We start from the raw sequence: 17411 nt of genomic DNA on the forward strand, positions 1-17411 counted from the left end.
AGAGTATTTCCTTAATACCATAGGTCTTCTTGGCCATCTTCAACATCATAACTTTTATCTTTACTCCTTCCCAAGATCTCCACCAAAAAACCAAAATCAAACCAGCAAATAAATATGTGTTCAAGCATTTTTTGAGAACATTTTATAATTAGTATAGTTATGTTCCATGTGTTTAAGTTATAAACTATTCATCTTAAAAGCAAATAAAATGTTTATTTAGAATTTCTATGACATTCTACTAGAGATGGAATTTATTCTTTATATATCAGCTTCCCATCCCCCTTCCCACCCTCACCTGGTAGGCACAAGTTGAAACTTAAAAAATTCTTAACAGTTCAGCTGTATGATGCCACTTTTATTCTTGCTTCCATAGAAACTGACACCAGATCAAAAGAAGTGAGGTATTTTAAAATAAGCTCTATTTCATCAGTATCCCCTTTTTGGTGATTTAATGTCAGTTTCCATGGAATTAGAAGTCAGAATCATTTGTAGAAGTTAGGTCTTTAGTAGGTTTTTTTCTGTCCATAGAGCACAAGGACAGATTTTCAGCGGAGTACAGTCTACTTATGTTTTAACTTAAGGGCATAAAAAAGTTTTCTAAGAAGAAAAAAAAATCTATAAAGTTTATTTTTCAGAGCAGATTTTCACACTTGTGAAAAACTTATTAGTTATACAAAACATTTTAAAATTAAGCAAATGTTATTTTAAAGTAAGTGATATTCTGAAGCAATATTAAATAGCTTATGTCCAATAATCTATTTCCAGGGTAATCTAGTAAGGAGATTATACAGTCTAGGGATTTAGATGTTTACTGAATAGTACTCTAAAGTAATCATTAATTTAATCATTCAAGGATTCATGATTTCATTGCTTCAGGTTCTCCTTCTACCAATTCAGATTACAATTCTCTTTATTTTTTAAGGGATGATTTTCATTAATTGCTTTGCCACACTGCTTCCCCCCTTTTCCCAGTTCGTTGCCTGCTGATCAGGTGATTAGACATGCTGAATTTAGTTAGGCAGGCTCTCACATGACAAGACTCTTAGTCTCTTACTGGGCCTTTATGCAAGCTTTTCTAGGTCGATAAGGAACTTGCCATAACTTGAATAGTTTTTAAGAATATAAGATTGTGTTTTAAAAACTGTAAGAATTGAGAGAGGATTTAATTATTCTATTAATCCTTCTGAAAATTAAAAAAAAAAATCCCTCTATTTGAATTTTATATTGAAAACAGATTGCTATTAATTATATTGATAAATAAGTTTTCACCTTGAAATATTTGCTTTATTAATATGTACCTAAGAGACAGATAAGAGTATAGTTGTCTTTGTGATGAAATAGTCATCATTATTTTAAAACTGGCAATCCTTGAATATGAAATTAAATAACAAATTACAAAAAAGCAAAACATTTTTGGTAGCTAAAAGAGTCATAAAGTAATTTCCCCAGGAAACCAGGACACTGTAGTTTAAGTTCCCCTATAATAAGGAGTGCAATATAAATTGATTGTTATTTATTTGACACAATTTAAGATCTTGCATGTTTACAAGGGCATAGCTTCCAACAGGAAGGCCCTTTACATTTGTGGTTTCTTTTCACCATTTCCATTTCTATCATATCTAAATTCAGATGGATTTGTGATAAGAGGAATCAAAATGGCAAGCAAATACAAGTGATGAATCTAACTGGGTGCAAAGCCACCTCCTATCTTTACCAATCCAAATTAGAATCAAGATGAACATGGACTTAAGAGACAATCCTTTAAGAGTTCTTCTTTAGGTTCAATAAGAATTTTTTTAAAGTCTATCTCTTGGTATAGCTTAATTCCTACTTTCAAGCAACTGAGTTCCTTCAAGTTCTTTCATTTCCCCCTCCCCCTCCTTTGCCTACTCTAGGATTCAGGGCATTTGGCTAATCAAATAAGATATTTATTGAGCTCTTGTATTCCAGATCCTGTGCTAGGGACTGGTCAGGAGTGAAATTTGCTTTTTTATGCCCAGGTGGATCATGATTACTGAAACCACATTTTGACTTGTTGTGTAAAATGCCATATGTTCAGTCATGTCATTTTTTAAAATCACCCTTGTTATTCCTCAAAAGTCTTTATTATCTAAGTATTCAAACTATTCTTACTTAAAGCCATAAATCCCAAGATGTTGAGTCAATTTAGTTATTATTTTATACATGACTTTTTTATGCCTTTAATGCATACTGTCTTCTCAGGTTATAAAAGCCATATTCTATGTATAAAAGGAGTGGGAAAACATTAATGAGCTGAAATTATACAAGTCACAATTAAATCTCTGTCAAAAGTGTTTATAACATATTTAAGTTCATTAGAGAGACATATTTGGTATAGTGATTCATTGGCCAGATTTGAAGTCAGGAAGACCTGAATTTAAATAGCACCTCAGGTGCTAAGTATGTGACCATAGATAGATAACTTGATAACTTCAGGTTCTAGGTTTATGATCATGGATAACTGTCATTTAACCTTACAGTATACTTGGGCAACTCTATAAAACTATGTTATAGGTAAATTGATCATCTGAATCGGTGGAAAGAATTTCCATGCCAGAAATTCCCAAAATTCATGAAATCATAATTCTGGACTAATAAAAATATAATTTCATTATTAGTATAATTTATTCAAAACCAATTATATGACTATACTGTTAACTTCTTTTTCCATCAGTATGCAGAATATTATTTAATAACAAGATATTTAATCCAATTGTCACCTCTAAAAATAAGAAATGATTAGGGCAATTTATCTTTCTATTAAAAAGTTTCTTTTATTGAAAAGAGATATAATGAAAAAAGAAAGAAAAGTAAATGCATTTGTTTTTTCCCTGCAATCCATAATATTTAAATGAAAGAACCAGGTTACTATTTTATAGTTTATTTGATATATTTTCATCTCCATTCTAGAGAAGTGTGTCCTTTTATTAAATCTTCATAACTTTCTATGATTGAAAAGGACAGCATAGAAAAACTGGATTATTGGCCATATCTAAATCAGTAAACAAATATGTTAGCTTTATAAATAACATCTAAATATTCATAAAACAATTAATAACTCTTATGTCATATATTATATGAACCACTCAAAATCTGCTCATTTAACTCCCTATTTGATATTTCTTTTTTTTTTTTTTTTTTTTTTTTAATTAAAGCTTTTTATTTTCAAAACATATGCACGGATAATTTTCAACATTCAATCTCGCAAAACCTTGTATTCCAAATTTTTTTCCTCCCTTCTCCCATTCCCTCCCTAGATAGCAAGTAAACCAGTATATATTAAATATGGACAGTTCTTCTATACATATTTCCACAATTATTATGCTGCGCAAAAAGAAAAGTCAGACCAAAAAGGGAAAAAAATGAGAAAGAAAACAAAATGTAAGCAAACAAACAACAAAAAGAATAAAAATACCATGTTGTGATCTATACTTAGTTGCTTCAGTCCAGAATAGCTCTCTTCATCACAAGACCATTATAACTGGCCTGAATCTAGATATCTCTTTATAACCATACATGCAGCTTGCCTTTTTATAGATATTCTTATCTTAAGTTCAGATTATTAACATTTGAGTAAAACAACCAAGTAGGAAATTTGTCTTTTAGAATTATCTATTTAGTCAAATACTTATTAAATGCTTATTAAATATATGACCTTAGAGATAAGGAATTAAAAAAAGAAATATCCCCTGCCATAAGGCTGCTAACATGTATTTAAATAGCTATTATTCATATTTGAATAAGATAAGTACATGCAAGCTGAGAAGTCCAAGAAGTTGGTATTATTTTGTGAAAGAGGGACTGTCTGCAGGATCTTGAAGATATTGAACAAGTTTGGCAGGAAATACTGAACTACTCTCTTCCAGATATTGAGGACAGTTTGTGCAAATACTTGGAGGTAGATAGGTTAGGGAAAAGAAGGAAAAAAAAAAAGGGTGATCCTAGAATTCATTGTAGTTGCACATTTGCATAATACTTTATAGTGTACCAATTCCTTTTATACACATTGATTCTCTGAATCCTTGGTACAATCCTTTGAGATAGTAAAGGGGAAAAATATGAATCTTCTTTGTTAGGCTACTGGCAAGTGGTCCAGTTAGGTGGGTGAAATGGAGTGGTATTTTTAAAAAGACTGAAAAGGAAGGTTGGAACTAGATTATGGAGGGTCTTGAATGTTTGGTCCTTCCATTTTGTCATGTAGTCATTGGGGATTCATGAAAGCTTTTAATCAGAAAAGTGATAGGATTAAACCTTTGTGTTAAAAAAGGATACTCTGGCAACTGAAGAGTAGAGTGGAAATTGGAGAGATTGGGAGTAGAGGACTCATTTAAGAAACTGTCATAGTGAGCTAGCTCTGAGAGGTAATGGAAAAAAATAATGGTTAGTGATGGCATGTGTAGAAAGGAGGGGACAGTTGAGAGAGGTAGGACCAAGGTAGAAACAACAAGAAAATTCTGGTATAGATGTAATTTTAAATATAGTCAGAAATATAAAACTGAAGTGCAGTCAAATGGTTTTGAGTATGCTTAGTATGGTGATGATAAAGGAAACCATAAAAGTAGATGACATGGAAAGAAAGTGTATATAAATTTTGAAAAGGACCAGGGAGACAAGTTGAGCTTGTTTCTAGCTTTAGAGGTCAGAAGGACAGAGAGGAGCCAATGGAGAAAACCCCAAACCAAGGAATTATAGTCAGAAAGATCAGGAAAGAAGTCCAAGAAAGCATGGTTTCTTCAAATTGTAATTAGAATCACTCACTTTTATATAATGTTTTGGCACTGCCAGAAATAGTATTCACACCCATGCTTTTTGCCTGCCTCAGATGATGCATAAAGATTCTAGCTGATAAGTCCTGAGAAAAGACCATCAGATTGAGCAGCAGACACATTACTAGGGACCTTGGAGATTAGTTTGATTATAGTGATGAACATTGAATTAGACAGGAAGGGACTGGAGAATATTTGGTGAGGAAGTTGAGGCAACATTTGAAGCCGTTGTTTTCCCCAAACCTGTGGAAAGAGTAAAGAGAAAAAGTTGAGACATGGGCACTTGAGATTTATGGGTTAGAGGAAAGTGACTGGCAAAAAGCTCACCTGAGAAAAATAAGTTCTTAAATCATTGACTGTATAAAAGGGAAGGAGGTGATGGAATGAGAGAGAATAGGGCAGGTTCAAGAAGGAGGAGGGTGGAAGATAGAAGACTGTCATTAGAGAACAGGATTTAAGATTAGAATTGAGAGGGTAAAAAAAGGGATCGCTTCTGGCTACTTAAGAAAGTTATTTGAAAGGAAAACATTTGACCTGGCCTTTAAGGATAGGAGGAAATCATTGTAGACATGCAAACAGAGGGCCCTTCAGTCCTAGGAAATGAAAAGAGCAAAGCACCTTGGTAGGAAAATGAATGTGTTTGGGAGACATATATTACATCTTTCTTTCTCATATTCAAGCAGTGATGAGGTCTTGTTACTTCTGCCTTTTTCAAACGTTTTGGCCCTCCATAATGAGGCACTACCTTATTCTTCCTTATCTCTTATTATTTTTCTCTGTGTACTTTACATATACCCCAGACAGTTTGAAATAATGGCTTTCTCCCTAGCCTGTCTTTCTGCTTTTTCAGCACACACAGAGATGGGTGGATCACTTTACTCATGTTATCCCTTGTTCCTAGAATACCACCCCATTTGTTGGTGAATGCACATTCACATTTTAAAATTAGAACCAAATGACAACTGCCTGAAGCCTTTCCTGACCCCCATCTCAAGTTGGTAATGACTTTTCCCCCTTAAATGTCACATAGGACTTTGTGTAGATTTTTCCTACATACTTACTATTATTACAGCATGGTTATTTGTGTCATATCCCTTTAACAGAATATAAGCTCTTCCTTAGATTATTAGGGATTATGTTTTATACAGACTTCATTTTACCTAACTATGACATTGCCCTCCCCACAGTAGGCAATTAATAAATGTTTCTTGAATGGAATCAAATTGAGAAAAAGGCAGGAAGAGGAAGAAGGATTTAATATTAAGCTAAGGAATCTGGATTTCACTTAATAGGCAATAGGGAACCACAGGAGGTTTTTAAGAAATCATTTGTAAATGAGGAAGATGTCAGGAGATTTTAAGGTGGAGGTGGAGACAAGTAAGTGGAGACAGAGAAGTTAGCTAGGAGACATTCAATTAGTCCATACACAAGTTAAAAAGGATCTGAACTTGACTGCCTTTATACCCTGAATAAAGATTCCCTGAATGAGATTACCCTGGTGGTTTACAAGGGAAAGCATTTAGAGATTCAAAGAGTGAATTTTCTATTGAATTTTCTTGTTACTCAGCACAAAGCTATGTATTTACATTGGCATAACTACAAACTTTCAGTTCCACTAGTGTTGACAGTACTATTAAGTTTTAAGTGATCTTAAAAAACCTGAATTTCACATTGCCCATCAGCAGTTGTTACGTGGGCTGTATGTAACAGGTATTTTTCATAAAGATGTGTTTTATATGTGTATAAACACATATGTGTATATACATTTCCTCCCTTTTTAAACTTTGATTTCACTATCTTACAGAGTATCAACTGGAAGTTAACAGGTCAAGATTCTGATATTCTTTAGTTTGTCCTGCTTATAACTTTTTTTGAGAACATATTCTTTCAACCTGGAGAGGAAATTAAAAAAAAAAATCGTGCGGATAATAACATCTATTTAATGCAGTCTTTAAAAACTAAAGAAAACCTATAAATGTATGGTTCACAAGATTATTATAGTCAGCTCTTGATTTTTCAAACTACAGATCAGTGTTCAGTTGGGAACCCTCTATTTAGCTAATATAGGGCTATTGTCTCACAGGTATTTCTGGTCATGGAGGTTAGAGTCTTAGGCCAGCAGGGTTATTTTCAAGTACATTTATCAAGTCTTCTTTGAATTGTTACAAATTTATTCTGTAGTCTTTAACAATTACATGTTGTTTTTGCTTAAGTAGATGTTATGTAGAAAATGTTTATTTTGTGTTGCTAAATGATACTTTATTTCATTTTATTAGACACATTTTTATTTATGTTGCATATAAAAAGATTACAATATATCCAAAAGGGAAAAATTGTTACTAATATAACATGTTAAGTATCAGCAAGTATCTAGACCTACCCCAGTACTTGAAATTATCTGGAAGTTACCAAGAAATCCCATGGAATAGTTTAATCAGTTTCCTGTTTGTCCAGTCAGTAAAGAAACAGCAAAATAGAGGATTAGAATTATTATTGAGAAATCACCACTTATTCCCCTGAAGATCTATCTATAGAATGGGCTGAATGTTTTAACAGTTACATGTAAATAGACAATAGTGTATTGGTTCAAGTCAGCAAAGTAATTGGAATTTATTTCCATGAGGTAAAATAATACTAATGTAAATAAATTTTTCACATTTCAATCTGGTATTTTAGTATAGAATGACTAAGTAGAGATTTTTTTGAAAACTGAATTATTCTTTGTATTTTATTTTCATTTTATTTAATTACATAAACATTCTAAGAACAATGGAGATTAAAATATGAAAATTTCAATATGCATATATGTACATATATACATACACATTTATACATATAGTATTTATACATATGTATGTGTATGTTTGTGTGTGTGTATATATGTATATATACACACACACATATATATGTGTATATATACACACACATACACACACACACACACACACATATATATATATATATATATATATATATATATATATAAATGGTAAAGCCTATGAAGGGGGGCTATCATAGTTCCATCATAAGGAATTCATATTTTCTTATATAAATAAGCAGCTTGCTTTTTCTTCAAATAAGATGTTTCTTTATATTTCTTCTCTTTGATGTTTTTAGATGCTGTGATATCTATTTATTTCCCTGTTCTTTTACACCCTTTTTTTCCTGTCTGTGTCAGAATTTTTAAGGGGGCCTGAGATAGCTCTGCTTCGTAAGGGCCTGCAACAACTGAGGCTTAAGAGAGCTGAGCAGCAGAAACAACAAGAGCTAGCTGAGGCCGCACAAGGACAGCCTACCACTTCTGATCAATCTTCCCCTGAGGGCTCCTCCCAGAGCCCTCATCCTTCAGGTTGTCAATACCAAGTATTCTTCAGCAGCTTAGCCCTTAGAGCTGGTTGTTGATGTTGCTGATGTTTGCTGAGATGCTTCTGTATACATTTCCCTGACATAAGATAGAGCTAATGCACTATTGCTGCTTATCCCTTCCTTGCATGTGGTGGTATTAATCATCACATGGTGAAATAGACAGTGCATTACCATAGTATACCCCCAAAATTATTTTTTGTGTTTTTAATATATGAAACAGAGAATTGTTCACTTTTTCCAGATTCAACTGACATTCTTCTGGTGCCTGTTAGTGCAATGCACTGTATTAGGTACTGGGGATGCAATGGTGGAAAAAAACCCACAGTTCAGTCCCCATTGTCAGGTGGTATCTCTTACAATAAAATACAATAAGGGAATAAAACAAGTGCATAAATAAATATAAGAGCATAACAAAGGAAAATATTTGAAGAGAGTGAGATCATGCTCATTTGGAAGAATCAGCAGAGACTTCACACTGAAGGTGACCTCTAAGATGAGCCTTCAAAGAAGAGATGGATTCCAATAGATAGAGATATTGAGAAAATTCACTGTGAGCATGGAATACATATAACCTTTGTGAAACACAAAGGTGGGAGGATGCTAAGCAAAAGTTAGAAATAGGGTCTAGTTTGGTTGAGCAAATGAAGGAGGCTAGAGTAAAGGGAAATCAGGAAAATAGACTAGAATCCAAGTTTGGATATCAAACACAGGAGCTACTGAAAGTATTTTGAGCAGAGGTATAATATGATCATCTATGATTATTAGGAAAATGACAGCTTTATAAAAAATAGATTAATGAAGGGAAAAACTAAAATCAGGGGTATTAGTAAAAATAGCATTATGATAGTCCAGGAAAGAAGTAATGAAAACCTATTCTGGGCTATGGGGATGGGGGTTAAGGGAGGAGATCAAAAGGAGACAAATATTTTAAATATTAAGGAGTTGTAACTCTTAAGACTTAGTAGTTGATTAGGTCTGGAGGAGGAGGGAAACTAAAAGTATCTCTAAGGTTTTGAATAAATGTGTGATTGTGGAAACAAGAAGACGAGAAAAATTAGGAGAGAGGATACATTTTGAGAGGAAGATAAGTTTATTTTAACATATATGGCATTTTATATACAATGGAACATCCAGGTGGACAAATCTAGTCAATACTGGAAATAATAGTATTTGAAGTTAGGGAAGAAATTGGGTCTGGAAGCATAGATTTGGTAGACATAAATTAAGCCTCTGCAAGGGAGAGAGTGTAAAGAGAAAGAAAAAAAACCCTCAGAAGCATCTCATTTAGAAGCTAAGAGAGAGTATTGAATGCTGATAAATGTAGAGCCTCTACTTCTGGAGAGTACCTGTGCATTAAAATGAACTCAATGAACAGAAAATGCCTCTAACAAAAAGGCTGCTATATCTTGGCTTCCAGCTCTCCCTTGCTTTGAAAGTTAATGCATATTTTTATATGAACTACATAGTACTGGATTGAAGTGCTTATAGAATTGCTTACAGAATTATGATTGACCATCACATATTATATTGAATTTGTAGTTTTAGTTAATATTTGTACTATTTTATTGTAATTACAGTTTTCACAGAATTGGTTAATTTTTTGTTTTCTATATATTCAGATTGTTATTCAAAGTCCTTTGTTAGGTAACAAGTTTCTGTTATAGAGAACAAATACATACTTAGCCTTTACTCACAATCTCATTCTATTACCTATAAAACCTTGATATTTAATATATTTGTAATTTTTGGGGGGGAATTTTAATATCATAGAAAATATTTAAGCGTTTGGGAACTCTTTAGGGTTACCTTGTATGACAAAACAACAAAATAACTTGGCAGCTTGATGTTATTAAATGGCATTTATTATAGTTATTGTAACTTCACATTTCTTTTAAAAATGAGAATATATTCAGTTTCTGACACAAATGGATTTGTGAGCCTTTGGTTAACAGATAACCAATGATGAAAATAATAATTAATTACTTTGGGCAGTGTGACAAAATTAATTTGCAGCTAGTAGGTCCCAAAACTATTTGTATTGTCTTACTCTTCATTTACATCTCCTTTTCCTAAATGTATTTTATAGGCTCCTACAACAATAGAAATATTTTAGTATTTCTAGGATCTGCAGTATCATTAGTGTGTTACTCCCTTTGCTTATGCAGATCCCTTCTTGTATCTCAGTAGGTAGATTTTAGGTGCTATATCCAAAAGGAAAATTTGGTGCCTTGCAATTAACTTGATCTGTAATCACCATGCTAGCCTAGTAATCATAACCCATTGCTGGGTCTCTGTTAAAGTCTTTTCCAGGATGGGAGTCTGTCAAGAACTGTGTGCTTTGCTGATATCACTTCTAAGATTCCAGAGTTACCTGAACTTATAGATGAGGCATCACTCTTATGAAATCACCCAAACTTTCAAAATAATCATAAGGTGGAAATTGTGTTGTGGGTCAGGGTACCATGATGATATTTAATCCATATTATGTTTTTGGTTTTATTTTATTAACAAAGAGTATTTGGGGTCAGAGTTCTCTGAATGTTACTGAAGTTTAACTATTTAGGAAAATATTTTTTCTCCCTTAAAATTTCTTACTAGAAAGAAAACAGTTTCTCTGTAGACTGGAAATATGTTAACTGTTAATATAAATGTTAAAATTCAACAATTTTGAAAAGCAAATCTTTCCCCAAGATTTTTAGTTTTGTAAACAGTTTTGGGTAAAACAATTTGAAGATGAACTGTTTATTCATGAGCAATTGGTGACACAGAGTTCAGTTCCTGCCTCAGACAGTTACTAGTTGTATGATCAATCCTAGGCAAGCTGTTTCACCTTCCTCAATACCAGTTTGCTCATCTGCAAAATGAGGAAAACAACAGTACCTACCTCACAGGGTTGTTGTGAGAAGCAAATGAAGTGATATTTGTAAAGGATTTTACCAATGTTAAATTCTAATCTAAATGACAGATATTATTATCATGAATTATTATGAATAAAAATGCCACTGTATTTACAAAGAACAGGCTGAAATTTAACAGGACAAAAAAGTTGTTAAAGCAAAGATGTAAAACTTTGCCTAAGTGGGTAAAAGCATGTAATTTTCTATGTGGCTGCAATAGTAGCATAATGTACATTTGAAGAGAATTTGAGGCATAGAAGTTTTTCATATGAAATTTACCAGTATGAATTTCATCAGAATTTTATAGAATCACAAAATGTATTATATATATTTATATAAAACAATTTGTTTTTCCTTGTAGCTCCTAGCCTCATATTGATTTGTCTTTATCACTTGTTAACTTCCTAGCCCTTTTGTGGTAGTCTCCCCAGAAGAAAATGAGAATTAAATAAATGACTGTCATTTTGCTAGTTCAATTCAACAGATACTCATTAAGTGCCTATAAGGGACAGAACATTGTACATACTAGACATTGAAGGAGATAGAAAATCAATAAGACATGGTTTATTCCCTTAAGTAATAAAAAATATCATTACAAAAATTAAGTTATGTAAGCATGCAGTACATTTTTTGGGACCAAATGGAGTTATATTCTGCAACTTTGACTCTGCTAACATGGCCTTGGTATCATTACTAAATCTGTCATAATTCATGTTTTCCATTCTTAAAGCAGTATGGTCATAGTGGCTTGCTAGTCAGGACTCTGGAGTCCAAGTGCCCTTTGGCACGTGCTGGCTATGTGAGCTTGAGTAAATCATCTAACTTCTGAATGCTATAGATCAATGGTGTCCCAGCTTATAATCATTGAACATCTGATAATTAAAATTGAAATATTCTGTGGAGCTGCATGAGGCCTGATGGCAATCTGTCTTGTTTGTTACTAAAAGTCTAGATAAAATGTCATTTATCAAAATGGTGTTCCACAGGCAGCATCTCTTTAGTTAATTGTGGTATTTGTATAAGTTGCATACTTAAGTAATTATTCCAAGGCACTGACTAACACCAGTGGCATAGTTTCAGATACTTTTCCAAATAATATAAATTATCTTCAAAGTAGATTTCAGAGCATTAAGAAAAATTTTGGCACCCACAAAGTTTAACTTTGCAAATGTGAAGAGATGATTTTCACAAATCTAGTATGGTAGAGTCAGAATTTATTATCTTAGATATTTTTACTTAATCAAATACAGTAGTTTTTTTTCTTTCCCTGGACTTTTAAGGTAACACACAAGAACTTTCAGTATTCTTTCAAGATTTTCTGATGGTCAGAGAGACAGATTGGTTTTTATCTGATCATTTTTGGGGGAATGTAAACTAACTGATTTCTATTCCTGATCTCATGGTATGATCTAATATAATTATAAATCCTGGTCTTATAATATTATTCTGGGCCTTATAATAAGATAAGTGGTTTTGCTATTCCTTCCTTGAGTTTCCACATCTATAAAATTAAAATCTTAGTCCTTAAAAGTCTTGTTCCTGCTTCAAATGAATGTGATAAGAATGAATTATACAATAGGTTATAAGAGTAGCATATAAACATGGAATACTATATTATAGTTCTGGCACATGTCATTGATTACTTCACAGTGTCCTGCATAAATTTGGTAGAAACTTAGTGTTTCTAAGGAGTGAATTTAATGAGCAGGTATGTGTGATGTGCTACAAATAGCCACAAGCAGAAGATATTTAGCACTTGATTAATTTTAAACCCAATTCTTTCTTTCTGTTTCAAGCCTGTAAAGTCACGAATTTATGGCTCCTACTGAGTAACAACACTCTGTGTAGAGCCTCTTGTTACTGGCCCAGCCATTGTTACAGATATCCTCCCCCTGCTATAAGTGGAACTGGGAGTCAGCTATCTTGTCCATTCATTTTCACCATATGGAACAGTTTTGTCACTATGAAAAAAAAAAAAAAAAGATTTTATGCTCTCATCTAGGCTATGAAACATGGTGACTCTTAAAAAACACATTTCAAAATTGAGCCAGATGGGAAAAAATCAACCCTTACATGATGATTTTGTGTAAGTGAATTCTTAATTGCATTGAGTGTCAAACTGAAATAGAAGAAATCAGAGCTACCACTTCATCCATAAGACTCTACTGGCTGTATCAATATTGACTTAATTTTAAAATGTAATCTTACCTATGCTTTATTATATTTTTATTTATTTTGTTAAATATAGCAATTACTTTTAAATTTTGTTATATCAGTTCCATTTTAATTTGGTTTAGGCTGTACTTAGAAGTGCTGTGCGCCATATAATAGACACCTTTGCTTTACTGCAGCAGGTTCTCATGGAGTACAGCTCTATGGACATTATGAACAATCCATTTCACACAAGAATGCCTTATCATCTCTTATTCAGCCTTCTGTTTTAGACCTAGTAAAAACTTTTCCTATTTCTTATTAAAAGAAAAAAGTCAATCAGAACATAAATGTGTAGTAGAGCAATGATGTTAACAGATCATTTCTGTAACTCTAATAAACTGCCTTTGATGTGATAAGTTCATCAAATGATTGTAGGTGAAATTAATGTTCCAGGAGTAAAACATGTCACATAATTTCGCAGTAGCTTTTAGGAATTACATGTTTTGTCATATTTATATGATGAATTACCTATTTGTCTTCTGGGATTCAGGACAGTAGTGACTTTGTTTTACAGATGTGGAAGTTGTAATGCCAGAATGTTAAGTAGTTTGTTTAGGGTCAAGTGACAGTATAAAGATAAAGTATCAAAACTTAGAGCTCTTTGCCTAGGTGAATTTTTGTTGTAAAGTTTATTTTTATCTTGGAAAGTAATAGAATCCTAGATGTAAGTTAATTCAATCATATGCCTTGTAGAATATTAGAGATTTAAAGAAAATTTTTATTGTTTCATAAAAAATAATTTATAAAAAAGGGTATATCCCTTTTTTATAAATTATTTTTTATGAAACAATAAAAAAGAATCACATTTGAAGTAAGATTATTTTTTCTGTACCCTAAGTAATTGACTCTTGAGAAATAATATAATCTAGACCCACTCCATGTTTATGTTGGGCTTTATAAATTTGAGATAAAAGGCAGATGAAGATTATATAGTTTTGTCTCATCATAAAAAATAGTTCAGTATTTTTATTTTCTTGTTCTCTTTATTTCTCAGAAAAATGTTGTCAACTCTCATTAATAAGAACATGATGACAATAGTTTTTAGATTGCAGCTACTATTTTGAAATTCATACTAGTAGTTGGAAGTATTTTGGACAATATAAAGACAGCTGCATGGACATTGCATTTATGAATGTATAGTCTATTACTTTGTTTGAATTTGGTATGGTGATCATTTAAATATCATTCAAAATGTTTTTGGTACCAGAATATCTTCCTTAAAAGAGCAATTGGCTTCACTCTTGTTGTCTCAGTTTAAAAATAGATTTCTAGTAATGATCCAGGAAAAAGCTGTCTTAAAGGTTAGGATTCAAGAGAGTATAGATTGGTTTTTTAGCAGAAGTAGCAAAGAACCATTTCAGTGCTCTTAAAAAAGGCACATTATATTTCTATCTTGAAGTTTTAGAATATCTTTAGTTTGTTATTTTCTTTAGCATAATAAATGATTAGTTTGGTGGAGATAATGGCAAATTTTTTTTTAAACATTTGATTTGGTTTCATTCTTATATCTTATAGAGATGGGAGAATAATAAACACAATGTAATAGTTTCCTATGAGATTTAGACTTTTAATATTTAGAAAAAATAGTCATAAATAACTAAAGGAAAAATTCTTAAGTTGATTTTTCTGTTCTTAACTATAATATCATGTTATTTTGAAATTGTCTTATAACAAACGCAAGTGGCTAAGGAAAAGTTTAATGACAATAGCATTATATCCTATGAGCTTTCTCAATATTTTTCAAGGATTGTTTATCTAGTAGCCACATTTCATCTTTTGCTTAATTTTAAAAGGAGATCATTATGTTTATTATAATCTCTAAGGACCAGAATATAGTTCTTTAAAAAAAGATACCCAAGGAATAGTGTAAAGCACTGAAGAGATGTCTAGTCTAAAGCAATCATAGAAATAAAAATAAACATTGATATATTGAGATGTTACTTGAATGAACCATTAGTCCCACTACCTCTTTATGGCTAGTTGTTAAAACAGAGATTGAGACACAAATCTGGATAATTTTTTAAAGTATATTAATGAGGATAGTTGAAGAAAGAATCCATATTCAATGACCAGTTGCAATCAAACATGAAATTGAAACAAGAAAAAAACTGATGAAAGTAGAAGGCAACAGATTTTAAATGGGCAGAAAAGAAACATGGCCTCATCCATATGAGCTATTTAAAAGAGGCAAACAAACGCTATTTAACATGTTCAAATGGAAACAAAATCAAGCCATAATATGATTATAAAAATGTCAAATTGGTGAGCATCAGAGTGTCACTCAGAACACATTGAAGGAAAGGTGTCTTCCCTTTGACTCTATTACAAGGGAAATGAGAGGAGAGTCTGAAAAGATTCTAAAGGCCATAAAGCAGAAGGCACCTCTCATGGGGGCAGAAGTATAACCAAAATGTTTTTGTATTTTATGGCAAAGACAAATTGGCTTATTCTAGCATCAGTTTCATATTATATTATAAAATTAGACTCATAAGCCAGAAAGCACCACAGAAATGCTTCATAGGAACTCCTTCATTTCTTTAGTTAAGGAAAGTGAGTCTGGGCAATTTAAGATACTTGCCTAACATACACCTAGTTTATGGCAGATATAAAACTGGACTCTAGACTTTTGATTCTCAGACCAGTATCCCTTTTTACAGTATGCTGACTCCCACTGCACCTTATTTATGTAGCGTAAATAACAGCACTTTTCTGAAGTTTCATTATGGTTCTGTGATATCATTTGTTTTTTTGAATATTTCTCCTATAGATGCTTTGTTTAAAATATTTGAACCTAGTACTCTTGATAAATTGTTGTTAACTTCAAATTTGATAAAACAACATCCCAGCAAAAAGCAGTGAGCACTTCAGCTTTTTGGGTGTCTCCTTCAAAGATTTAAGAAATAGATAAAAGCAAAACCTGACTGAATGTATGCACTGCCATTTCGTGAGCTTCCATTTATAGATCCATCTGTATAGCACTTCTTTCTTATCCTAAAGAAATGTGGGGGAAAGTATGTATGCATGAAACTAGAAGAAGAGTTTTCTGTGTTTTCAATCTGTATTCAAGGTTACTAAATGCTTGCCTGGAATAATGTATCTGGCCACATGGCTCTGCTTACTCACTGCTTGGGAAACATACCCACAGTACTCACCTCTCTTCCCCTGCCTTTATACATTTGTTTTTAAGCTTGTAGATGATCATGACATTGCTGTGCAGTTTTCTGCTGCTTATTTTTAAGTTGAAATCTCATTTTTGTTTCAGATTCTCCTTCTTCTGTGGTTAACAAACAGCTCGGATCCATGTCCCTTGATGAGCAACAGGGTGCGTGCAACTGGAGATGCGCCATGCCCATCCGTAGTTTCATTGCAATGCATAAACTAAGCTCTTTCTGTTTTCATAACATCTCGTAATGACTAATAGCTACAGTCTATTTTCATAGAGCCAGACAATTTAAAGTAGGACATGAGAGCCTCTCTTTCCTACACAAATGATGGTCTCCAGAAGGAGAGTAAAAACCAATTGTTCCCCTGCCCGTGGTGTCAATTTTAGTGATCTTCTCATAACCTGATAGGTATAGGTGAAATCTAGAATAGACAGCCTTTTTCTTTCTCTTTTGAGGCAGTTTAAAGCATTTTATAGGATGAATTTGGATTTTTTTCCCAGGACCCTTTTCAGATATTGTAAATTTAGTTCCCTGTAATAATAACAACTTTGATTTTCCTTAGAGTAATACCCTGCCTAGCAGAGGGAGTATGATGTGGGGGATAGGGTCTGGCCTTGCTTCTGGAGACATAGCTTTATTGTGTGTCAGGGACAGGTCACTTAGTGTCCCAGATCATGAGTTATAAACAAGTTGACAATCTGAATCAGTGGATGAACTCCCTAAACTAATGAAACTAATGAAATCCCAGGTCTAGACCTTTTCTTCCATCCCTAAACAGCCTCATTCAATATGCAGACTTCTGGCTGGACTCTGGGACATGGACAACTGGAATCCAATAGAAAATGAAAAAGACAAAAAGTTTTACAATTTGTATGTGGGTGTAATAAAAGACTGAAAGCGTCTATTTTAGAAGGAGAAAAGAACTAACCACAGGCCTTCACTCATAGCCTCTTGACTTAAAATTGTGGGTAAAAGAAGAGTTC

At 32.8% G+C, this 17411-nt stretch overlaps 1 protein-coding gene across 12 annotated transcripts in view; it reads left to right on the forward strand.

Moving 5' to 3' along the window:
* Positions 1-17411, forward strand: part of DCAF6 (DDB1 and CUL4 associated factor 6) — a 157090-nt gene that overhangs the window by 83082 nt on the left and 56597 nt on the right. For 4 of the 12 annotated variants that reach the window (XM_074266520.1, XM_074266518.1, XM_074266519.1 and 1 more), the window contains exon 11: positions 16527-16586. The exons of 6 other annotated variants lie outside the window; for them this stretch is intronic. In XM_074266520.1, the coding sequence (XP_074122621.1) occupies positions 16527-16586 (60 nt within the window). Of the gene's footprint in view, positions 1-7965; positions 8137-16526; positions 16587-17411 lie in introns of all 12 variants that reach the window. 2 more of the 12 variants (XM_074266516.1, XM_074266517.1) reach the window with 1 other exon arrangement.

The sequence above is a fragment of the Sminthopsis crassicaudata genome, chromosome 4 (assembly GCF_048593235.1).
Source record: "Sminthopsis crassicaudata isolate SCR6 chromosome 4, ASM4859323v1, whole genome shotgun sequence".
NCBI classification, from domain to species: Eukaryota; Metazoa; Chordata; class Mammalia; order Dasyuromorphia; family Dasyuridae; genus Sminthopsis; species Sminthopsis crassicaudata.